At 44.6% G+C, this 25,671-nt stretch overlaps 2 protein-coding genes across 2 annotated transcripts in view; both read right to left on the bottom strand.

The window, feature by feature from the left end:
* Nucleotides 1-561: 561 nt before the first annotated feature.
* Nucleotides 562-13,209, bottom strand: LOC130123410 (annexin A13-like). The gene is made up of 11 exons (XM_056292562.1): nt 13,069-13,209; nt 7,159-7,234; nt 6,677-6,771; nt 6,346-6,516; nt 6,123-6,156; nt 5,673-5,752; nt 5,041-5,109; nt 3,438-3,539; nt 3,183-3,258; nt 2,691-2,803; nt 562-2,068 (listed from the first exon to the last, which is right to left on the bottom strand). Exons 1-11 carry the CDS (start codon nt 13,081-13,083, stop codon nt 1,949-1,951), a joined length of 951 nt encoding a protein of 316 aa, XP_056148537.1. The 5' UTR covers nt 13,084-13,209; the 3' UTR covers nt 562-1,948.
* A 3,568-nt stretch (nt 13,210-16,777) lies between these two features.
* LOC130124360 (probable G-protein coupled receptor 158) overlaps nt 16,778-25,671 on the bottom strand; it is a 77,358-nt gene continuing 68,464 nt past the window's right edge. The window contains exons 9-13 of the mRNA XM_056293818.1: nt 25,432-25,537; nt 23,275-23,421; nt 21,115-21,358; nt 18,349-18,905; nt 16,778-17,752 (exon numbers count right to left, since the gene is read on the bottom strand). Coding sequence (XP_056149793.1) covers nt 16,778-17,752; nt 18,349-18,905; nt 21,115-21,358; nt 23,275-23,421; nt 25,432-25,537 — 2,029 coding nt within the window. The remainder of the gene's footprint in view (nt 17,753-18,348; nt 18,906-21,114; nt 21,359-23,274; nt 23,422-25,431; nt 25,538-25,671) is intronic.

The following is a 25,671-nucleotide window of genomic DNA, read 5'->3' as shown; positions in this document are numbered from 1 at the left end:
ATGAAGAGGGGAGAAAGACTTATGGCAGAGATGAGTCAAAGAAAATTTGTTTGGATCTCAAAACACAGAGTGAAAGAACAGATGAGTAAAAGAGAGAGAGAAAGTGATAGAAAGATTACCCATGTGTCTCTGCATCTGGAAGCTGGGTTTTTTTTTTTTAGATTTTCTTCTCTTTCCCTGTTACCTCTGACTGCATCACCCGGGGCTGTTTTTTTGGGGAGTTTGTGTGTCTCAAGTCAACATGTCTCTGAATGGAGGTCGTGGAGCGACACACCTCATCAAGTACAGTACTTACGAATGATCGATAAACCAACAGATCCCCAAGGAGTTGCATTTTGAACTATATTAAAGATAAATATGAAATATTAATGATCACTGACTTTGTTATGACGTGTTTAAAAGTCATTGACTCAAGAAAACTGATAATGGACAGATTAAAAAAAAAACCTGATCAGTGCGTCACAGCTGGCAGGACATCCATGTTAAGCCTTTTCTGCATGGTCACATTATATACACTAGTGCCACCTAGAGGATGAAAAGACAACAGACTGTAAAATGTGGGTTTAATGTCTTTATTATCATTATGTATGCCACAAATATTTGGATGTCACTACATTTGGGTTAAAAATTATTTCATTGGTATATTAGTGCATCAACTAGGTATTTGGCAATGCATATTACACATCAAACTCTAACTAACTGAAATACAGCTGATATAAGGTACTTTAAATAGTGTTCAACGAATACGTGCAGTAAACCCATTATTTTGGGGTTAATTGGTAGATATGTCAACAACTATTCTCTATAAATCTTAAATACACAATAAGCTCATACAGTTGTGCGTTGCTGTCAGTAACACCTACATACTGTAGTATACATATATTTATCTAATTATTTACCATATAAAATAGTATATAGAAAAAAATGTAATTGCCCAACAATGTGTGTAAAGAATATTGCAGTTATGTGACTATGATTAGAAATCTGACCTACAAGGAACACAGTATTCAAGTTAAAAATCCCAGACAACAGTCAAGGATAGACTACAAAAGACCCATAGGGTAGATTTGGTCTTCACGTGATGGTGCAATGTATTTTGTCCTTGTGTACTCTGATGTCTGAGCTCAAATGTGGACATCGGGCACTTAAGGGTTGAGTGTCATGGCAGAAAGAAAGTTGCATGGCTATCATTTTATACAAGGCATCTCTGTGACAGATAAAGAAGCAGCACTGAAGCGGTCTGACGCACGTGTCGGCAATAAAGCAGCAAAACCACGAGGCTACATACACAGCGGCTACCGTTTCATTTCTGCAGGTTTGGCTTAAGCTTCAAGGAGTGACTTGTCCTAAAGATGAAGGGATGACTAACAATGACAGAGAGAGAGAGCGACAGCACGCGTGAAGTTATTGATTGTAGCTGACGATCTAATAATAATATATAAATTTCAACAATGTCTGGATTACTGTCATTAGTATGAAACTCGGCAGTTTAAAACCCACAATGCCGTGGTAATACTGTTAAAATGGATACCAAATACAGAGAAGAGCCATACGGACAAAACAGTAATGTAGTGTACACTTGACTGTAATGTTACAGTTTGCATTATTTGTTCCCATCTAAACCGTGTATGTCAAGATAAGTGCTGTAAATACTAATACTGTAAGTACTGTATGACAGACACAATACAGTATAGTGATGTGAGTTGGTTTTTGGTCCATGCTGCAGAGAGTATTGTCAGTTTGTCAAGTGAGGGACAAGACACCGGTAGGAAAGAGAGACAAGAGAAGAAGTGGACAGATGTCATGCAGAGACAGGGGAGGGGAATGGACAGAATTAAACAGAGGAGGAGATAAAAGGGAGGAGAAGTGAGGCCGGCCTGTGTATGCTGGTCTCTTTGACATATGGTTACACGAGGCTGAGAGGGAGAGCGGTGACAACGTAGGAGCCTTAGTGCAGGATCTCCAGGAGAAGGCGTTTGAAGTCCCCTCCACACTCGGAGGCCAGGGCGTCTTTCAGGGTAACGTCGTATTTCTCCAGGTACATGTCTTTCACAGTGTCCAGGTCGATCTGTTGGTTAACAACATAAAGCAACTGACATGGAGAAAAAAGTGAACGTGTTCCCATAATAGCAATAACAATGGCACATTTATTTATTTATTTAGCCCCCCCCCTTTTTTTTCTCTCCAATTGTACTTTGCCAATTACCCCACTCTTCTGAGCCGTCCCAGGCGTTGCGCCACCCTCTCTAACGATCCGGGGAGGGCTGCAGACTACCGCATGCCTCCTCCAATACATGTGGAGTCGCCAGCTGCTTCTTTTCACCTGACAGTGAGGAGTTTCACCAGGGGGATATAGTGAGTGGGAGGCTCACGATATTCCCCCCAGGTCCCCCTCTGTCCCAAACAGGCGCCCTGAACGACCAGAGGGGGCGCTAGTGCAACGACCAGGACACATACCCACATCCGGCTTCCCAGGTGCAGACACGGCCAATTGTGTCTTTAGGGATGCCCGACCAAGCCAAAGGTAATGCGGGGATCCGAACCGGCGATTCCCATGTTGGTAGGCAATGGAATAGACCGCCACGCCACCCGGACGCCCATGGCACAGTTATGCCAATGCATGCACTGTAAAAGTAGCTCAGTCTCTCTGACATACACATACACATGCATATATACACAATCACACTTACCTCAGAACGGCCAACGATGATACGAATGAGTGTGTCCTCATCGGTGCCCGCTCCCTTCATGGCAGCATTGAGGCGACGGGCAAAATATAGCTGTGGGTTCTTTGCACACCTCACTATGGAAAACACACACACACACACACACACACATTAATGCATGCAAAACACACACACACACACACACACATAATAAAGTGAGCATATGTTATGAAACAAATAATCATATTAGGACTAGCACAACTTCAACTACTCTTTCACTTTCTTTTCTACTCTCATCAAAAAGAAACATGCATGTTAGGGTTCATACACCTGTCTGTGCCCCTGACCAAAACAATGGGAAAAGAACTGGAGTTGGTCCCTGGGAGCAGCATGAAGGCGGCAGCCCACTGCTCCTAGCTACACAGATCACAGCTAGGATGGGTTAATTTGCAGTAACTGAATTTAGCCAAGGGGATTAATAAAGGAAACTTAATTAATAACTAACTAACTACAGACCAAGAGCAATGTAGCACTCCTTTAGGGTTCCAGTGGCCTCACTGTCGATGGCATCTAGGATGTCTGTTCCTGAAAGCTGGAAAATGATAATATGCAATATAAAATCCGCAAAAATGAAAGAAATTTTCCCTTCAACACACAGGGAATCTGAAACTCCTAAAACATGTCATCCTCACTCATCACATGATATCAACCTAGCTCCGAGAAAGAACCGTGCTGGGGACAAAAGCATTTTCTTCCCTGGGGCGTACTTACCGACTCGTAGACCTTAAAGGTGGCCTGAAGCTGCATGTAGTTCTTGTGTGCAAGGATGGAGCTGAAGGTTGCCTCGTCTGTGCCGAACCTGCCTTCTCCTGCCTAATGCACAGAAATCATAAGGATTAGTGTTAGTCTACATGTCTTCTGTCTACATGTCATCTGGTGGAGTTATCTCACATTTAATCTCAGCGGGCTTTCTTGACATACATAAAGACACACAATGTGGCAAAGCTCACTCATATTACTTATGACCCTCAACAAAAGAGCTCATAAACAGAGGCAGTGTTGATCACACGTCCTTTTTTCTTCATGAGAGAGGTGTTCTAAGATGGACATCTGGTGTGTTGACCTTTAGCTAACCCTGACCCTAACCTTACCCTGAAATTATTTTAATTTTTTTTCACCCCCTTCTCTTCAATTGAACTTGGCCAATTACTCCACTCTTCTGAGCCATCTAGGGAGGGCTGCAGACTACCACATGCCTCCTCTAACACATGCGGAATCGCCGGCTGCTTCTTTTCACCTGACAGTGAGGAGTTTCACCAGGGGGACGTAGCACATGGGAGGATCACACTATTCCCCCCTGTTCCCCCTCCCCCTTGAACAGGCGCCACGACCACCAGAGAAGGTGCTAGTGCAGTGACCAGGACACATACCCACATCTGGCTTCCCACCTGTAGACAAGGCCAATTGTGTCTGTAGGGATGCCCCGCCAAGCCGGAGGTAACATGGGGATTCGAGACGGCGATCCCGGTGTTGGTAGGCAACGGAATAGACCGCTACACTACCCGGATGCCCCCTGACATTATTTTTGACATAAATCTGGTTGGTTGGTTGGTTGGCTGGTTGGATGAATGAGATGACAACCCAGGAACATCATGTCAGATTTTGACCTGACATCTCTCACTTGCAGACATCAGGAGTGTTGTGAGCCTTAATCAAATATCACAGGTGAGGCCAAAGGATCAAAGAAAACCCAGAAACCTACTACAAAAGACCCATATCTTTTAAATACGTGTCACTGCCATCCATCCATCCATTATCCAAACCGCTTATCCTACGTAGGGTCGTGGGGATGCTGGAGCCTATCCCAGCAGTCATTGGGCAGCAGGCGGGGAGACACCCTGGACAGGCTGCCAGTCCATCACAGGGCCGACAAATTCACACACATTCACATCTAGGAACTATTTAGTATGGCCGATTCACCTGACCTACATGTCATTGGACTGTGGGAGGAAACTGGAGCACCCGGAGGAAACGGACACAGATATGGGGAGAACATGCAAACTCCACACAGAGGATGACCCGGGACAACCCCCAAGGTTGTACTACCCCAGGGCTTGAACCCATTCTTGCTATGAGGCGACCACGCTAACCACTGTGCCACCATACCGCCTACATGTCATTGCATTTAAAAATGTTTCTACAATATATTACAATATAATCAATGCAATCTTTTTTCTTTTTTTTTAGCATAGGTGGACCAATAAGCAAGCGCACTAACTTGTCTCCAATCAGCACTTAAATCGTAAAGTACTCTATGATTAAGGGCTCCATTTTCAGTCATTATGCAGAATGGGTCCTGTCAAAGAGAGGTCACCTCAAACAATGCAGTGGCATCTTGTTCTGCCTGGGCCTCATCCACTTCATAACCTTCATCCCTGCTTGCCTGGAGACGAAGACACACACACACACAGACACAGACACACACACAGGTACAGGGAAACGGTTAAAGAGGCACGGCGACAGGGGAAAGAAGAAAAGGAGCAGTGGGAGAGAGAGGGAGGGAGGTTGCAGCAGAGAGATGGAAAGAGAGAAACATTGGTGGGTAGGAAAGATGGATGAGAGATATAATCGCACTCTTTTAATGGGATAACTATCATCTGGTACATATGTAGATGTACGTTGAGGCAAATGACCACAATTTTTTGGAAGGAATTTACAGCAGGATATGAGTCACATGGGGTTTAGATTGTGTTTGTCTTTCATTCTAGGGGAAGGAAGGAAAGGGGAGGTGCGATGAAAGAATAAGAGAACGCATTAAGGCCCAAGCATGCCCAACAGCGACGTGACATGTGATAAATTTCCTAACTAATGACATAGCCAATCTTTGACTCTCCCAAGACACATTTTTATTATTTGAAAATCAATAATATTAGCTAGTGGTTGTGACTGACAATAGTGTTTCTGGCTGAATAAGGGGTTTGAAGAAATAGTTTATTGGGTGTTTACCTGCATCAGTGAGATCAGCAGGTTCCTCACTTCTCCACTGGTGTCACCTTCAATGTCTACCTCCAGATCACGCTCATTTACTGTGGGGCAAAAGGCAACACTTCTTGTAAGCTTTGGTCCACTCTTTCATTCAGAATCTTGCAGACTCTGAATCCGACGATTTTGCTTAACACACATCACATGAACAGACATTTGTGTTTCTTGCCATTTCATTCTACAGCGAAAATAACCTCATGCTGTTTGTAACTTGACCAGCGAGACAAGGAAATGGAAGATTCCACTATGATTCATCCATTCAAGTGACACACCCAAGAAAATATGATATACTGTAAAAATAACATTGGGTTGTTTAGCACAGTGGTAAGTGACCACACTTTCCAAAGAAAGAGAGACATTAGATCGGTGATTGTGGTAGGCTATGCCTCTGAATCAACTTTTAAGGAAACCTACCCTGGACGTAGGCGTCCTTGTACCTCACGATGTCCTAGGGGGAGGTCAATACGAAATAGTGAGCCATTCAATAGACAATATCAAAAAATAGAAGAAACGGCAACATCTGGTCTTCACAAAAATCAAAACGTCTGCCCATGTCTTGGAGTTGGCTAACTGGGGGTAAAGGTCACCAGCAGTAAGTTTTGGTACCATTGTCTGATCTATGAATCTAGCGACAGACCTCACTGGTGGCAGTACATAAGATCTCGACTAGTACAGCTTCATCTGTGCCTGCCCCCTTCATGGCTTTCCTCAGCTCCTTGGCGAAGTACAAGTGAGGAGGGTCCAACATGGCCATAATGGCGTTCTCAAAACTACCCGTCAGCTCCTTCCTCAACACCTCCTCCAACTCCTAAAATGAACAACAAGGTGGTGACACAACGAGCAAGCAATGTGAAAGAAACAAAAAAGATAGATAGACAGATACATATACATACACATACATACATACATACAGTAGACACATAGCTAGATGGGAAAGAGTGAGGTTGTTTGGGTAGATGGGTACTTACATCATCATACTTCTCAAAGTAGGCCTTTTTGATTTCCACGCGTTGAGCAGAAGAGCGATTGGCCAGGATTTGAATAATGGTCTCCTCATCCGTCCCTGGGGGGAAGAAATAATGGGTTGAGTCCCAAAGGGAGATATTCTAAAAGTAAAGCTGCAAAACAGTGCAATTGTTGAAAATGAATAGGTTGGAAGGAAAATATAATTTGCTTTTGGACATCCTACTTCGAGCATAACATACTTGTATACCTATCATCAAGTGACGATATATTATGGCTACAAGAGATTTTCTAATGGATGGCTGTATCAGATACCATCGTTCACTCTTATCAGCAGAATGACAAAGAAGCCCAAATCACATCGGGTTTCAGAAATAAATAGCCTGACAATAATGTCCTGGAGCAGATGCTGAAAGGAAGCTTGTAGGCGACCAATGGGTGAAAACAAATAGATCCTAATTGAAGGAGAAATGAAAGAAAAACTTACCTAAACCTTTACAGGCTTTTCTAATGGCCTTGATGTCAGCTGTAACATCAAAGTCCTCATAAGGGACAATGGTGGGCTGGAAAATAAAACAAGACAACCGATGCATACAATAACTGTAGGATAAGAGGAATGATTAAAGCTATGTCTTTGCTATTACCGGGGGACAGGGTCACCATTCTGTGTTATTTAAAAGACACTTAAGGACATTAAAGTAAGACACACAACAAAGCCGCTTTAAAAAAATTTTTTTTTACATTTTCCCATACTTTGTTGAATATATTTATCTGTTAACACTTCACAATGAGGCATACTTCATGAAGCGTTTGAGTTGTTATTATCCTGTTAATGATTAATAACTAATTCATCAACATTAATGAATCAGTGATAAGACGTTATGAAGCATAAATGAAAAGACTTTTGGGTTGCCAGGTTGAAGGCGGCATGACACAGGAGGTAGAGAGGGTCGTTCAGTAATGGAAAGGTTGCTGGTTCAATCCACAGCTCCTCCAGAGAGCATGTCAAAGTGTCACTGAGCAAGACACTGAACCCCTAACTGCTCCTGTTGAGCAGGTTAGCGCCTTGCATGGCGGCCCCCACCATCAGTGTATGAATGTGTGTGTGAATGGGTGAATGTGAGGCATACACTGTAAAGTGGTCAGTAGACTAGAAAAGCACTATATAAATGCAGTCCATTTACCACTTTATTCTCTCAGAAATCATGCAATTAGACAAAGATAGTCAAACCATTGTCTGGCATCCTCACTAACCTCCACCTCACCTTAACCCTTAACTTGTGCATGAAAATCAACTTCTGCATATGTGCATTACAAAGCATTTTCCAGTTGCATTATTTTGCACACTGCTCAGTGAGAATGTGGGTTGGCAGTCCTCACCAGTCTAATGGTTCCTGAGAGGAAGCCTGTGGAAACTCTCCACAGCGATAAAATGATCAAATGTGGGCTTCCAACCTGGCAACCCAAAAAGTCTTTTAATCAAAGGTACAATCCTTAATTCAAAGGGTTGCCAGGCTACTAAAACACAAGACACCAGATTCGAACCAGCGATCAGTCCCAAATTGATTGACAGGTCTTGAAACACAAAGACCAATGCTAGAAAACAACGTTTTGTTGTTTTTGTTGTTTGCTTACATCTGTAATGTTTGTAAACATCGGAGTAAAACGAGCCCATATTTTCAATTTTGATCAGATGAGAAAGACACAAAATTTCCTATCGATAGGTCAAACTCTCCAATTAAATATGTCATTAAACCTCAGGTTGACATTGTAGCGACCGGGGAGGGTTGACAGTTATGCACTGGGGGAGCGCAGGGGATTTTGGGACTGTTAACGTTCGTGTTCAGATTGTTTTAGTAATGTTGTGTTCCTGTTTTGATTATTGTTGTGTTGTTTGTTTGGGGGTTCGACTCAGACAGGGTAGACGACCATTTTACTGACGGACTGACTGTAGGACCATGACTTTCACTGGTGTGTTCAGTAGTGACCACGTCACGGGAAGCAACTGTTCAGAAATCAGAAATACTGTCATTTCATTTCATGCACTTGTGCACATGAAATTAAACGAAAAATAGTTTCCCCAGCCCACAGCAGTGCAACACAAAGACAAAAACACATATCCAAACAAGAACTACAACACATATATCCAAACTAACACATACATCTAAAAAAAAAAAAAAAAATCACTGTCCAAGAGAACGAACGCCAGCCAGGATGACTGTCGCAGCTACCGGTCTGCATGGCCTAGCAGTTAGCTTAGCCTGCCCCGCTTCCGCATCCTGTCAGACCGCCCTCGGTGTTTCCTCTTCGGGCACAGCTCCAGACAGGGCCGTGGTCCCCGGGCCCACAGGACGTAGCAGACCAAGCTCTCACAGCCGATCCAGCACCAGCTCTCCCAGCCATCAAATAAAGACAAATTTAGACGTGGACAAAGACACTGCATGGACTCTAGTGGGCGAGGCCACCACAAACTTGAATTCGCGCCGCCATCTTCCAACACCGCCGGTACTGGGTGAGGTCGCTGCAAACATGAATTTGTGCCGCCAGCTTCCCATACCGGAAGCGGAAGACTCGGTCGGCAACCATTGGGAAGGGTCAAAATAAAAGAGCACTACTGGGGTCGTGCATTGTATGGGACACAGGAACTGCCATTAAAAAGATCTTTGCCTCTAGACTCATTCTTCTACGCCGGCTCGCCACATTGGTGACAGGAGTTGGATTGAGCTGAAGAATGGAAATTGAGATCAAGGGACTGGAGTGGGCAGTTCAGCAGACCCGTTGGCGCTTGGGAAACTTCGCTTGGCAAAAGATGGAGCCCGCCAGAGATGTAAGTTTTCCAGCCCGTGGCTCCAGTGCACCACGGCTCCATTGCCCCCTAGAGGCCAGGAGGGGCAATACAGGGGAACGCCTGCTGCCCGCCCCCTTCAAGGCCGATGCACGCGGGTTGGCCGCCTAGGTCACATTAAAGCAGGGGCGTAACCACGGGTGGGCCTGGCCTGTCACAGGCCCACCCATTTCAAGCCCAGGCCCACCCAATCACGCTGGTTTACAAGCACGTAGGCCGGCCCCTTTACGTACGTAGAACTGCAAAATCTGAGCGCGCATACCATCACGCTCTGTATTTTTCACTGCTTCTAACTAGCCAATAGCCAACAGTTAGCCATAACTTATGGAATGGCGAAACAAAGTTCAATCTTCCGCTTTTTCAAAAAGCCACGGATGGAGAGGAGGAAAGCACACCTGCTCCAGCACCGACTGAGCCGCCCAATGAGAGTGAGATACCGCCGGAGAGAACGACAGAGGAGGCTACAGCTTCTCCGTTGCAGGCAGCTTCTCCTCCCCCCTCTGACGACGGTGAGACGATTCCCTTCACCATGCCACCGTCAGATTTGTCTGCTGTGGATGAGCCACCCACGCAGCCTAAATTAGTGTTCCCCGCAACCAACATTTCAGGGAAATTACGTTCTTTTCCCATAAGTGGTATGAAGAATTTAAGTGGCTTGAATACAGCTCAGCAAGGAACGCTGTTTTCTGTCAAATGTGTGGGCATTTCCCCGAGCCCCATATGGAAAACACGTTTTTTCGAAGCGGGTTTGTAGATTGGAAGCACCTCCGCCAGGCATGCTCGAAACATCAGGCTAGCAAACCCCATTGTATTGCACTTGGTAAATTTGAGGGTTCGGAATGGACCGTTTTCATTCAGGCACTGCGTCGTAAAGTGGAGAGGGGTCAGTGTTACCCATCCCTCATTGAAGTGCTGGACAGCTGCAACTCTGACGTTTTCCCAAACATTAACAGACTGTTAAGGGCAATGATCACCATTCTCCTGACTTCATGTACTGTTGAAAGACTCTTCTCCACTACAGGCCGTATCAAAACATGTCTAAGATCTTCCATGCTAACTGCACGCCTCAACAATCTATCCCCGTTGTCCTTTGAAAGGGAACTTACTGACTCTTTGGACTATGATGAAATAATCTCGACCTTCAACGCTCGCCCTCGGCGTCTACACATTGTGCTGTAAAACGTGTACTATAGGCCTATAGCTTACATGTTGTATCATGATCTTTTAGACCGAGTCGGGCTGTTTTCCTCAGTGATGTTTAAATGGTTGTGCAGAGCCTGGCGAGAATGACTGGCGTGGTATTTGTTTAAGTGGGTTTTTATTAAAGTTTTAGTATGTTTCTTGGTCGCGTACTAAAAACCTGTGTTATGTGTTAACTGCTGTAATGTGTTCGAATTTGCGTCTTGTTTGAAGGATTATTGCTGGAAAATTTTGGCCCACCCATTTTCACTCAGGCCCACCTACAAAAATATTCCTGGTTACGCCACTGCATTAAAGGACTGTATATGGACTGCCAGCTCGACGGTCGACCCTGCCGGGCCCTGGTAGACCTAGTGCGACCTCGTGTCCTCCCCGGCACCACCGGTCCACGCTCGGCGGCATGGTCACCAGCCAATGCCCAGCTGATGATGGTGACAGGAGAGAAGGCTGACGTGAGAGGGAAGAAGTCACTGCAAGTCCGAGCTGGCGTACGAGTTCTGGCTGGACCTTCTGACCCGCTGGGAGCCCGTGTTAACCTGTCGGAGGCAAACATCACCCTAGGCACAAAGGCGGTGGTGCGCCGGTCCGGCCGGAGCAGGCTCAGGGACCGGCAAGCCAGTCACCGAGCCGCTGCCGCTCAACAGGCTCAGAGCCCCGGTGCGGCATTGGAGTGCTGCTACTGTCAGCGGCGGGAGGAACGTGGGCAGATGACACCGACAATGACGGCCGTTCGGACTACCAGCAACGAGGAGAGGAGGTTCCTGTTGACCACGCAGCAACTGAGGCAGCAGCAGGAAGCAGACGTGGCCCTTGCACTGGTGAGAGGCTGGCTGGAGACGGGGTGGTGCCCCGAGTAGACAGAACTGTCAGCGCTGGGGCCCAAGGTAAAAGCCTACCGCTCCCAATGAGGCAACTTTGAGCTCCACGACGGATTGGCGTACCAGAGGTGGCAAGCTCCCAGACGAGGGAGTGGTCTCCTGCAGCTATTGGTGCCCCGTGTGCTAAGTCCCCAAGTTCTCCAGATGGTCCATGGCTTGGTGGTGGCGGGCCACTACGGGAACGCCAAGACCTTCCACCGCGGTTCTACTGGCCTGACTGTCGACGAGATGTGGAGCTGCACGTACACTGCTACGACTCTTGCACCCGTCGGGCCCAGGCCAGCTCCGGGGTGCGGCAGAAAGGGGCCTTGGGTGATGGGGTTGCTGGGGACAACTGACCCCTCAGGTGGGGGCTATGTAGCGACCGGGGAAGGCGGTCGCTGGACCACTGACAGTTTTGCTCTGGGGGAGCGCAAGGGATTTTGGGATTGTTAACGTTCGTGTTCAGATTGTTTTTATAACGTTGTGTTCATGTTTTGATTATTGTTGTGTTTGTTTGGGGGTTCGACTCAGACTGGGTAGACGACCATTTTACTGACTGACTGACTGTAGGACCATGGCTAAGACTTGAGTGTTCAATATAACTTCGTTACCGGAAGCCATTGTTCGGCAACCATTGGGGAGGGGCGAAATAAAAGAGCACCCCGCGGTGGAAGGTCATGCGGTGTATGGGACACAGGAGCTGCCGTTAAAAAGATGTCTGCCTCTCGACTCATTCTTCTCATTCTTCTATGCTTAGATAAATCACAGATTTTAACGCGTCACAACATTTGTACCGATTTATAACCCCTTAGTAAATGGGTCATCCACCGTTAATGACGTTGCTGGCAACCAGTTATGAAGTGTAGGTCTGATGTTGAATGCTCTTTATTATTATGTTCTAGTTCGGTTATAGACTTATAGGTCTAATAGGTTATTGCTGTGGCTATTAAAGTGGCTATTAAAAAAAAAAGGTCTGATGGGGAAGCAGTACCCTTCCGTTCCCGGAATGGGTGTGGTCTCTGTTGGCTGAGTCATGGGACAGGCAGCTGCGTACCGACCCTATTGACACAGGGCTCCAGTATGCGGTTCGCCCACCCTGTCTCCCAACACAACGCAGCCTCTCGGATCAGCGCATTCCACGCCGCTGCCGCTGCCCCCTCTAAACGGCGGCAGCTCACACCCCAAAAACACACAAAGTAGTGCCACTCTCATGTGAATCCCGCACCATTTGTTTGACAACAGCTGTTTCCAGACGCGCCAACCAGCTCTTTGCTCCATTGAACACAACACAAAACACCACGGTTTTCGTCCCGGTTTTAATGCGACGAACACCCATATTTCTAGCGAGTTTTGCAATAACTTCTACAAACGGCAACACTCCCATCCTTTATTTTGCTAAACAGACAGCTACAAAAACAAAACAAAAAAACAAAGCAAAAATAAAACAAAATAAGCAAAACAAAAACTCAACCAAACCCTGAGGGACACGTACCTGCACGTTGCCCATGATGCTTCCGTTTGCTGCGTCGGCCAGAGGCTGCTGGGAGTGCTGTGGAGACGTGGTGTGTCGGGGTAGTCGGTGCGCCTCCTGGGTGACCGAACCAGCGGAGGGACACAGCCCTAGCTGTGTCCGGTGCTGCATAGGTGACGTCACCGCCGCGCATCATAACAACACGGTCATTAGCATAACATTATAACACGGTCCGTGGTGGGAGGGCTGCGTCTGATAGTAATGTCCAAAGTAATAATAATAATAATAATAATAATAATAGATCGCCCTCCACGGAACAGCCCACATAGTATGACGAGTACTGTCAATCAAGTGACATAGTTCCTCAGGTCCATAGTTTGGACCCGGCTCTACAGGATGTAAAACAAGAAACGTGAAAGAAATAATGATAATAATAATAAATTAAACCTGTATAGCGCTTTTCTAATACTCAAAGTAGACGGACATGTCCGAATGGTTCGCACACGTGATGATGAACTGGCTCGGTTTTGAGAGAGAGAGAGAGAGAGAGAGAGAGAGAGAGAGAGAGAGAGAGAGAGAGAGAGAGAGAGAGAGAGAGAGAGACGTAAGGTTTCACGTTAATTTAAGATAAATGTTCAGTTCACAAGAAAAACACAGTTCAGTTCCCAAACACATTAACAAATAGTCTGATAGACAAAGGGGAAATGCTCCATCCTGTTTATCAGTGTAATAACTCAGGTGAGATCACGTCGCCACACATCTTACTCCATCCCTATTCATTCTCTCTCGCTCTCTACTCTGAGATTTTGTTTTAATATCTGGTAAAAATATATCACAGCTAGATTTATTTTGTGCCCAAACGTCAGGTTAAAAAAAAAGAAAAGAAAAGAACGAACTTGAGTTGAACTGTCGTTATTTTGGGTTGTCATGAAAAGTTGCTGGTCATACCTAAAATATCCACATGGTGGCACTGCTGTACTATTTACGCACATTAAATGGCGATAAAGTATTCCCCATTTTTATTAAAATACTGCGATGTTTTAAAATGGATTAAGTTTTTTTTAAATAATCAGTGTACTAATCAATGCTAGAGATCCTGCTGTAAACAACGAATAATGGTCTGAAAACAAAAGTGAAGAGACCACATCAGCTATATAAAATGCAACTTGATTGATTGATTGACAAGTCCCACAAACTGAAAACAGACGCTGTAGGTTTTCATAGAAATGTTTATTGTAGGCTTGGAGACCAAGGTATTTACTGTATGTACATGCAATCACAACAGAACACAATATAAATTTACAATATAAATACTCCCATGTGGATGTTACCACAGCTTTCACTGAATGAAGCAACACCATATAACAAGCATACAGCTCGGTGAGTGGGCAAGTTACTGAACAGGTTTACATGCCAGACAGCCCAGAAGCCATTCGACAAAGAAATGTGTGTGTGGGAGTTAGTCCATCGTTAAATGGTGGACCCAATTAATCATCACCTTTTGAGAGTATGTCTTTGGCCTTTTTTTTCTTGACTGCAGGCCTCTCACTGCACCATATTTTCGCCAACTGTTAATTATGATATATATGTATGAAGCAACACGACAAGGTCACCACATCCAGCTGACAGGAAGTTCCACTCTTGAGATACTCGACAAATACATAATGGCTATTATGTGGTATAAAGATATCGGAAAATTCAAAAACAGGCTTAATTAGGTTTTTGTCTCGGACATGGCAAAGGTTAACTATGGCGGACTTCAAGTTCTTCAAAAACACCTTTAACGATTTCATCTGTGTAATGATATGAAGGCTTTTCTAAACATCTCTGGTGAGGCTTAGTGTTAAGAGGGGCCGGGTGGATTCACTGTCATGCACAATGCAATAGCATGTTTAACTGTATCACACAAATCAGGTGACGCTGACACAAGGTGGTTGATCAAGGGGCAGAACAGCTTTTTTGTTGCTCCCGGTGGACTTGCTGTTGGGTGTTTATTAGTGTTATTTTTCTATTAGCAGTAAAGTGTTAACCAGAACACAATCGAAATTTCCCATGCATTGCGTGGCAGTATTAAAAATAAATAATACCCACATGACTACATAAACACATACATTCTCAGTCACACAAGTATTCCCATGTGCACACATGTACGGTACACATGCATTCACATTATTTCAATCTTGGGATTGAAAACACCCAGGCATTTGGCTGTGGAGAGCCAAAATATGTGCATTCAAGCAGATGTTACATGGGCAAGCAAGCGTAAAGGAAAAAAATGAATTATTCACATTTCCCCCCATCTAAGGTTCATATTTTTGGCAAGTACTAAAAGAAAGTGCTGCAGACATACTATATATACTACACATTACACACACACACACACACACACACACACACACGCATGAATATATATATATATATATATATATATATATATTCATATACACACATACATACATATATATTTATTTATTTTTATTATTATTAAGGGGTTCTTTAGGAGGGGGAGGGCAAGATTGTGTTTTTTTATTTCATCTAAGGAGCAGTAAATATATCCCTGTCAACTAAAGGGGGGACTTTCATGGATATTTTAGTACCACTTTGAATTATTCCTTTAACAGCAGGCCATTGGAGAGAATCAGTGTACATTATTGATGATGCGTATCATTTCATAAACATCATGTGTTACATAGGTAAGACAGATATACCATAGGCAACAACACCAAAAAAATTCACTGTCATATTTGAATACATGATAATCAATGAACATTTAGTTACTGGATGCTTTGCAAGTTTCGTCACATGCTATGTCTCTTGCAAAATGTATATTTATACAGTATATGCAGTATCCGTGTTTGAAAAATGGACACTGGACTAAAATCCTTTCTTCTCCCCAAGTTTTCTCTCTTTTCGCAAAGTTAAGGCATCGCAGCTGTGTCTCAGGGCTTTGGTCATGTTCCTCAAAACTAATATCTTAGTTTTATTTTTGTTAAGTTTTGCTTCCCTGCTCCCAGGTCATCATTATCAACATCATTACAGTAGCCTGATTCAGTGTCTGATGAGTCCGCACTGGCAGGTGTGTAACCTTGAATATTACTTTCATCAGCTGTGACCTCAGCTGGGGAATCATTAACATCATATACAACATCCCATAACCTCACATCTGTCAGTCAAATATTCTGGTAAATATGATTCATTTTCAAATTTACTTGATGTACTCACCATGATGCAACACACACACACACACACACACACACACACACACACACACACACACACACACACACACACACACACACACACACACACACACACACACACACACACACTATACACAAAATGGAAAATGAGAAAATGTGCAAGCAAAAGTACAGACTATATATTCCTCTACATTGAAGATAAAGTGACTTTCAAGTTGCATAAGTTACACCAAGTGACAAGTAATCATATGCCAAACAAGCTCCTCACTTTGAATGCTTCAATTGACGGCAGAATAAAGTTTTGTCCTTCTCAAAATGAATAAAACATACAGCAACATGAGCCAGAGAAAAACTTTCATCAATGCAATTTCAGTTTGTTTGTTTGTTTTTTGTTTTGTTTTTTAATAGGTATATTAAAATACTCCCATTGGATCTCCTTTTAGAGAAATCTCAAGCTTCAAGAGTTTTACGTCATCCTCTGTGCTGTCGATGTGGGAAGTACAAAATACGGTCCATCATCACACCAGACATCACACGTTCTTCCCAGAGTCTTTGTCCTCAAAATCCCAGGGGCATACATCTGCCATTTTGGCACTACTTGTGACTAGTGGTTTGTAATTAGTGCTCAGAGAGTTTTCCCTCTTCCGTTCTGGTGAGGTTTTAGTCTGAACAATGCTGGCGGATGAGGACTCAGTTTCCCAGGGGCAGATTTCCGCCCTCTTTTTCTCCGTTGTCTCTGGCTCTCTCGTTGAGCTCCTTCGTCTTTCAGAAGTTGGCCCGCCACTGTCCGAGGACTGGCTGACACGTCTCCTCTCCGACGAAGGCTTGCTGGAGGAGCTTCGTCTTTCCTTGCTTTTCTCCCTGTCTTTCCCCTTCTCTGGCCTGTGGTTGGACGAGCAGGAGCCCTTTCGTTTCCTTTTGGAGTGTGATGTGGGGCTGTTGCAGGTTTTCTCCTGCTTCGGAGAAGGTGGGGTGTGGTAGTCCCACGGACAGATCTCCACCATCAGGGACGGAGGCTGCAGGAGACTCCCTGTGGACTTGGAGTGGTCTGAATGGAGGGTCTTGGGCTTCCCGTCGGTGGGTGTGACACTCTTCTTACGCCTGATCCTGTCTGGGGAGATGGAATCTGAATTACCACCAAGCATGGGCTGCTCTTCAAAGTCCCAGGGACAGACATCTGGTTTGACAGGGAGGGGTGACCTGGGGGACCGAGGTTTCCTGGACTCTCTGCTTTCATCCTTCTCTCCTCCCTTGTCTTTGGAGCGGCGTCTGTTGGCAGGGGACTGCCCTGTCCTCTGCTTCTGCTGGGAGCGACTCCCCTTGGTGCTCCCAGAGCTGCTGCCCCTGCGCACGGCAGTGGTTTCACCCGGGGCGATGGAGACGTGCTTCTGGGATTTTCCTTCTGAGGGCGTCGGTGGGTCGTCTAGCTCCCAAGTGCAGACCTCGGAAAGGTCATATAGGTTCCGTCCCGACTCAGAACAGATGGTCGGCTGACTTCCACTCACCTTTAAATCAATCAGTAAATTGATCAAATCAATTATTAATCAAGTAATGTAACGCTCAACAAACCAATGTCTGAATGGGTGGACAAGTTAATTAATCATTAATAGTACATTTAAAGCTGCTATGAGGGGTTTGGAATTTTTCTTGACTTTGCGCAACCCTGTGGGCATAAGTGGTAGTGACTCGCAGAAGGACGACTTTGCTGTCGCAACAATCTGCATTCACTGTCTGGTAGCTCATACATTTGTTTTGAAGAGTAAGTGATGTAGTACTCTTCTGGGGAAAACAGCTGTTTACAAGATGTACGGTGATGAGGCAATGTGTTTTTAATTGTGCCTATGTATTCTGTCTGTTTCGTCAGATATAATGGGGGATCCAACTCCGAAACGAGCATTTAGAACAATCACATAGCTATATCTAAACTTCTCATAGATGGTCTCATTTGCTTATGACGATCATATTGAGGCATCAAGGTTAAATTTTGACTCATATAATAATCAGTGAAAACCTCCTCGTAGCAGCTTTAACAAACAAAAACGTGTTCAAGTGTCAAACGTGATTTTCAGTGCACAAGTGGGTGAGAAGGTATGACGGCTACCTGCTGTTTCATGATGCCCATCTTCAAGGGGGTCTTGGAGATCTCCACTGACTGGCTGATTATCATCTTAGGATAGTGCTCAGGTGTCTCATCGACCTCCGACAGCATCCTTCCATCCCTTCTCTTCAGTCCCTTCTTACTGGCGTCCTCCACACTGTGTGTCTTGTTGGTAAGGCCTGGCATCTTCTCCTTCGCGCTAGCAATCACACTCAGAGACTTCTGCATAATGGAGGTCCTTAAGTGGACAGGCTTCTTTTCATGCGTTAAGTTGTGAGCGCTGGCCGACTTCCAGAACAGGGGGACTGACTCAGTGGACTCGGCCGGTTCCATTCTCGGCGGTGTTGCCGCTTGCTCCGGTGACTTCTTGGCGTGTTTCCGGCCAATCAGTGAACCCAGAAGAGACCCTTCCCCGATGCTTCCAGCAGGGGTCAATTTGTCTCCTGCCGTGGAGCCGTCATGGCTTCGAGTTTCCTCGCCCTGGTCGCACGCGTGGTCATAGCTGAGTGACTTCTTTAGACCCAGGACTTTGTTTTTTAGGGAGTCATCCCGGGTTTTACCTAAGAGGAGGATTGAAAGGTGTAGGAGAGTTTCCATTAAAACAGAACGATCTGACCTGAAAGTGGACGAGATGAACTAGATTTTCCCCTTTGCCTTACGAAACGGTGTACCAACATGTTAACGCAACCGACTATTTTTGAAGATGAATGACTGTCAAAGGAATTGAATTAGCATGACTTTACGGATTAAAGGCTGAGTCACTAATGTTCAACTGGAAACTGATTTTATGGTGTTGTTGAGTGTTTGTACAATTGTCCCTCAATTCTGTCACTTTACCCCATCTTTTCCAAGAGGCAAAACCATATTCTTCATTTGTGTCTCGCAGTGGAAAAAATTAAGAGTACTAGATGCTAACAAATGCAATTATTTTCTAACTTGCTTCTTCACATTAACTTTAATAGAAAAGACAAGCTTTAAATAGTTGCAATTAATTCACTCTGTTTGCTTTCATCCCCCATAGTGAGTTTTGATGGAAAACATGCAAAGCAGTGATAAAAGTTAAAGGTCCTATACTCTTCACGTCTCAGCAACTTTAAATCATTTCTCAGCATTTACGTAACACTTTGAAGAAGTAATTAAAAAAAATAGAAATTGAAATCTAATTTTAGTGATTTTTGTTTGGCATTTCACTTTTTTCCCCACTGGCCTGCAAAGAAGGCACTGTCTAGGGGCAGGCTTATGCACATACATCAAAACCGATTGGTTGTTTTCATTGGTGCCCTGAGTGATGTCATCACTGCGGTCAATACTGATTGGCTCGTTCAGTCCAGTGACTTTTCTCTCATACAAACTTTGCTGAAATAGCAAGAAGCACTAACACCATAAACAGATAAACCGGATCGCGTCCTTGCTTTACAAACGTTTATGGTAATAAAAAGAAAAACTGTAAAATAGGCGCTCTCTGAAGTCAGGGGATATATAGGTGTATGCAAAAACAAAGGCGGAAATCCAAGGCATTCGCAGTTCTGATACTGCAAAAGTTAAAAAGATTTTCTTCTTCTTTTCATTCTCTCTTTCTCTGGCTGACACCTACGCGTTTCAGTAGGAGTGTTTGTCGGTATAGGATAAAACCGGTGGTAAAGAGCTCTATATACACGTATCACAGACATCACAAACAGAGCCTCCGGTGTGTTGGCAGGAAAGGAATCGGGAAAGAAAGGCGAAACCGCTCCAGAGGGATACCTTTTGGATTTCGACTAAAAGCTGCCGGGGATTAGTGGGTCCCTTTGATTTCTCTCCTCTCCTGTAATCATGTATTTAAAGTTTTTCAGTATGACTTCATTCACCTTATTGTTTTTCCCTCCTGTAAGAACTTCATTTCTAGATTCGTATTTCAATATGGCTAAAACGTGTGACATTTTCATTTGTGATGTCTTCCAAATGTAGTTAAATTTAAAACTAACATGTTTTAAAACCAGCTGTTTGCTGCTGCCTTCATTGGTTTCTCTCACAGGCCTCAAGCCACATGTTTCCCCCTGCTATCTATCAGCACAACTGAGGCTCCATTTGGGCTGTTATGTGTACTGTAAATAACATTTAATACCGCTCTATCCATGCCAAAACTAGACAAATTGAATTCTCTAGGATATAACTTCTTTAAAATTTCATTGAAAATGGTTTTTAATTGCTGTTTGTTGTATCAATTTAGAAATGGACTAAAGGAGAACATGGCACCACTGGCGTACTGGAGTTTGACAGTGTTGTCTCAACGAAAGAGAGAAAGGAGATGTGGGGCTGGGCTTTTTTAAACGTCTGTTTGGCATCACCTTTTGAGCTGCCCCGCTCGCTGCGCCACCACCTCTCCTGATCCGAGGAGGGCTGCAGACTACCACATGCCTCCTCCGATACATGTGGAATCGCCAGCCGCTTCTTTTCACCTGACAGTGAGGAGTTTTGCCAGGGGGGCGTAGCGCATGGGAGGATCACGCTGTTCCCCCCAGTTCCTCCTCCCCCCCGAGCAGGTACCCCGACCGACCAGAGGAGGCGCTAGTGCAGAGACCAGGACACACACCCACATCCAGCTTCCCACCCGGCACCCACAGACATGGCCAATTGTGTCTGTACAGATGCCCGACCAAGCCGGAAGTAACACGGGGATTTGACCCGGCGATCCCCATGTTGGTAGGCAACGGAATAGACTACCCTGCTACCCGGACGCCCTAACCTGACGCTGTTTAACCTTAAAATCATCTGGCTCAATATCCTCACCGTGGTGCGTCGGGTCAAACGGGTTTCTCCTCAAGGTGCTGCGGCTGCTGCCATGCTCGCTGCCGTCCTCACGGCTGCACTGGCGGTGCATGTGTATGCTCTCGGGGATCTCTGTGATCCGTCTCATCAGGGAGCGACCCAGGCCTTTCTTAGAGCTGCGCTTCTTCTGCAGATGGGGGTTGTTGGCCAGCATCTTCTTACGTTTGTGCACCTCCAGCTGGGCGTACAGCTTCTTCAGTTCATCCTGAAACGAGGGCCGTGGAATGAGGAAATGTTAAATCATGCACAGCTCTCTCATAGCTGCTGTCTAATTACTGTGTAACTGTAGCTGACAAGTTCCCAATTTGGTTAGCAGACGTATGGCTTGGTTAGGATCATGGATCAGATTAGGATCGACTAAGAAAATGTTATTCAAAAAGATATGGCTGTTTCATCTGGTAGACTGTGCAATTTACACTACCGGAAGTACAGTGCAATTGTAGTAACATCTAACTCAGGCTAGGATTCATGTATAAACCTGTCTAAGCAAACCAACTCTATCACAAACAGAGAGACCACTTAAAGGTGTGGGGTCACCAAGAACCAAGACCTGTTAAAAAGCTAACACTACCGTTAATGAGGAATGGGAAACATCATTTGTGCCCGTAGATTGACTTTAACCACATTTACACATGAAGAAGCTTTATTTCAGCACTGAGTTTTCCCATGTTGCCATTCAAAACCCTCGCATTTTATCCGTTTTTGTAATTAATAGTAGGGTTATGAGACTTGTCTCCTCGTCACAACAGCTAATAAGCTTTATAAGGGCTATTTGTAATTTAGTAAGTAAGTGCTAACCTCTATCGTTCAGTGTTGCGGATAACAACAATAAACTAAAATAAACAAGACAAGCAAATTCATATAGAAAGGCAGTGGCTACCCAGTATGTTCACAGGCATCTGCGATTTTAAAACACCTTGAGTAGATATGGTGTCATTTCACTAAGATCGTTGCATAATTCACTGTACTGCCGTCAGACAATCTGAGTCTGTTGAGTCCTTTACATCCAAACTTAAAACTCATCTTTTTGCCTTAGCCTACAATTAGTTGCCTTTAAGTTGAGTGCTTTACAACCTGTACTGCATGGTGGGTCGGTTTCTGTCTCAGGGAATTTACCAACCACTGTTCTGCCGACCAGATTATAGCATATAGATTATGACTATTACAAACTGTTCTCTTCTCTCACGTCTTTTCTCTCTCTCTGAATGATGTCTTCTCTTTTCTCTCTTTCTGTGTGTGAATGGTGTGATGTGAGTCTCCCTTGTGTGCACGTGCAGTCGGTCCTCCTCCCAGGTCTCCGTGGTGACGGTGGTTGCCACCTGGATGCTACTTAGCATTCCCCTCATCACATTTTCTTTTTATATATCTTATAAATCCATAAACATTTTTGTTATCCTGGGTTTTTTCTCCTTTTCTTTCTTTCTTTTTTTTTTACATGGTGATGTTGGCCATGTGGCTCAGGTCCTGGGCTGTTCTGGTGGCCTCTGGACACTGCTTGGCATCCTGCGCATCATGTTCTTGATAAATTTTATAATTCCATTATATTTCTGTTATCCTCTTTCAATGTTGTATTGCGTAAACTGTGTACACACAACATCCATTGCACGTTGTCCAACTTGGGAGAGAGAGCCCTCCTCTGTTGCTCTCCCTGAGGTTTCTTCCTATTTTTTCTCCCTGTTAAAAGGTTTTTTAGGGAGTTGTTCCTTATCCGATGTGAGGGTCTAAGGACAGGATGTTGTGTTGCTGTAAAGCCCCTTGAGGCTAATTTGTAATTTGTGATATTACGTTTTACAAATTGACTTGACTTGACTGTGGGGGAGTGTTCAAACAGCAACAAAAACACTCATCCGGCCTGGCTCTTATGCTTCTGAGAGGATACATAAATCTGAGGAGCGGGGGAACGGTGTGAGTCATTTACTTCACTTCAGTTACTACCTTTCTGCAATCCCTATTGATATTTTCTCGTGATATCCTGCTTCAGAAAAGCAGAAATATTACACATAGTCCCTTTAAGAATGAGTCAGTAGTGTATACACATTTTGAATGAACCGTTTTCTGTGACGGGAATGGCCTATATGTCGAATCGGTTATACTGTACTTTCATTCTCTGTGCCGTCTCACCCGTATGTCCTCTGGGTCCAGGCTGTGCTCGCTCCATGCGGAGGTGATGCTGTTGTTGAGGTAAGAGCCTGACCTCCCCATGTCCAGCTCCTCCTCATAGGCTTCAGTGGCGATGTCGTCCCTGGCCTGGGTCCCCTTTGACACAAACTATAGGACACGTGGAAAGATCAGGTGTGATTCAGAGACGCAGTGAAGGGTTATCAATGCGGACATTGTATGAGGTTATGAGAAAAGGACCGGACTAAACGGGTAATATCTGAAATCTTTTATCTGCAGCAACATAATCTTGAGCCCTTTGACATGAACTATAGGTAGGAATGAGATGGATGCTATTAGATGGTCAAGAGGCAATTTGAGGAAAGTTTCTGGTATGTTGGACAAGTTAGTAACTAGTGAAATTCTTAGTGGAATAGCTAAAGAAATAGAAACATTATCACCCACCATCCACTTAGCAAAATTTGAACAATCTCCTGGAACATCAAGATTACACATAATCCAACAATGAGGAACAGTATAGTGTTTTTCACCAATGATTGACCTTTACTTTCATCCATCCATCCATTATCCAAACCGCTTATTCTGCTCTCAAGGTCGTGGGGATGCTGGAGCCTATCCCAGCAGTCATTGGGCGGCAGGCGGGGAGACACCCTGGACAGGCCTCCAGGCCATCACAGGGCGACATACACACACATATTCACACAAAGGGACAATTTAGTACGGACGATTCACCTGACCTACATGTCTTTGGACTGTGGGAGGAAACCGGAGCACCCAGAGGATGGGGAGAACATGCAAACTCCACACAGAGGACGACCCCCAAGGCTGGACTACCCCGGGGCTCGAACCCAGGACCTTCTTGCTGTGAGGCGACTGTGCTAACCACTGTGCCACCGTGCCATCCCTTTTACTTTCAGAGCTTCAAAATTGTATATCACATAATGGATCATTTTCTGAACCAGTAATTTATTGATTAAATGGTGCCTTTCAAAAATATCCCTTTAAAATGGATGTGCTATAATGTTAAACGAGTTTAAATTTGTGGCATTTGATAACATAAACACCAATACCACCAGGGACACTGTAAAAAGTGTGAGAAAAGGAGGAGGGCATGTGGATATTAGGGAATGTGTGCAACAACAGTGTTTTTTGCTGAGGTTTCCCATAGAAGAGAAGAAAGGAAGTGCTTTTGCACTAAGAAACTGAAATGTAGGAAGAGAATAATGTGGAAAGGAGAGTGTTATTCAGACTTTGCTTCGTCAGCAAAAGTCTATTAGCTCTGGTTAATTGACAAATTGAAAGGAGAATGGAGGGCAATAAAAAACCGAGCCCAGATTCAGGAACAGATGTGGTGGATGACTGGTATTCTCCCGTTGTGCTTAACTGTCCCTTTGTGTTCAGTTGTCTACCTCCTCTGTGGCATCTAATTACGAAAGAGTGAAAGACAGACTGGAGAGAATTGACAGTGGATTGCGTTTCTCACACAGCAGGAGAATTAAATGTTCCCGATCAGACTTCAGAGCTTGCACATAAACACACCCCTGGGACTGCTTAGCTGAATTACAATAACCACTAATGCAGCTGGAATGAGTTTAAGGCAGTGGTAGTTTATAGGTCTGTGTGCATTCCTGTGCATTTGTGATCAAAGTGTGTGTGTGGTTGTGCGTGTGTGTGTGTGTGTGTGTGTGTGTGTGTGTGTGTGTGTGTGTGTGTGTGTGTGTGCATGCATGCACACCAGACAGCACATATCAGATGAACTTGCTTGATGATTAATGTGATAACTTGCCATCAGAAAAACAAGTACATACACAAGCTAGAACAATAGCCATCTCTGATATCTCGGTATCTCACCACGTTGCATCTGTAACCTGTCAGGGAGGACGCAGTGCAGCAGCAGCAGCACAGCAAGCTCATAATGGGTGTGAAATGGTTTTAATTTGTGCTTTACAAGGTAATTTACATGTGAACCATGCCTCTTTCATGAGATACTCCCCTGAATTTGGCGAGCACACGAAGCTGAGATAATGAATCCATTTTTAATGATAACATGGGGAGTGTCGAGGTGGAGCCACAAGCCTCTAAATTCAGTTCTCTTAAGTGGTATCAGATGGGTTCATATATCGATAGTTAATTGTTTTGGTCAATAACCTAGACTGTTACCTTTGGAATGAGCAGCAAGCCCAGAGTCACAGTCACCGTCAGATGGGTGTGAGCAAAGAAGAGCATGAGCATCCAGTCAGGGTGCAGCCCGGGAGCCAGCGAGAATCTGCAGACCAAAGAAGACCCAAAATATGACTTTCGTTATGAGCGCCCCAGCAAAGTTTGTGCAGATGTAACTGAGTATGTGTCGCTATCTGTGAGATGTATACCTGGGCTTATGCACACACGCAAACAAACAAA

The sequence above is a fragment of the Lampris incognitus genome, chromosome 14 (assembly GCF_029633865.1).
Source record: "Lampris incognitus isolate fLamInc1 chromosome 14, fLamInc1.hap2, whole genome shotgun sequence".
Classification (NCBI taxonomy): domain Eukaryota; kingdom Metazoa; phylum Chordata; class Actinopteri; order Lampriformes; family Lampridae; genus Lampris; species Lampris incognitus.
The sequence above is the reverse complement of the archived record's forward strand: the minus strand, read 5'-3'. Positions and strand labels throughout refer to the sequence as shown.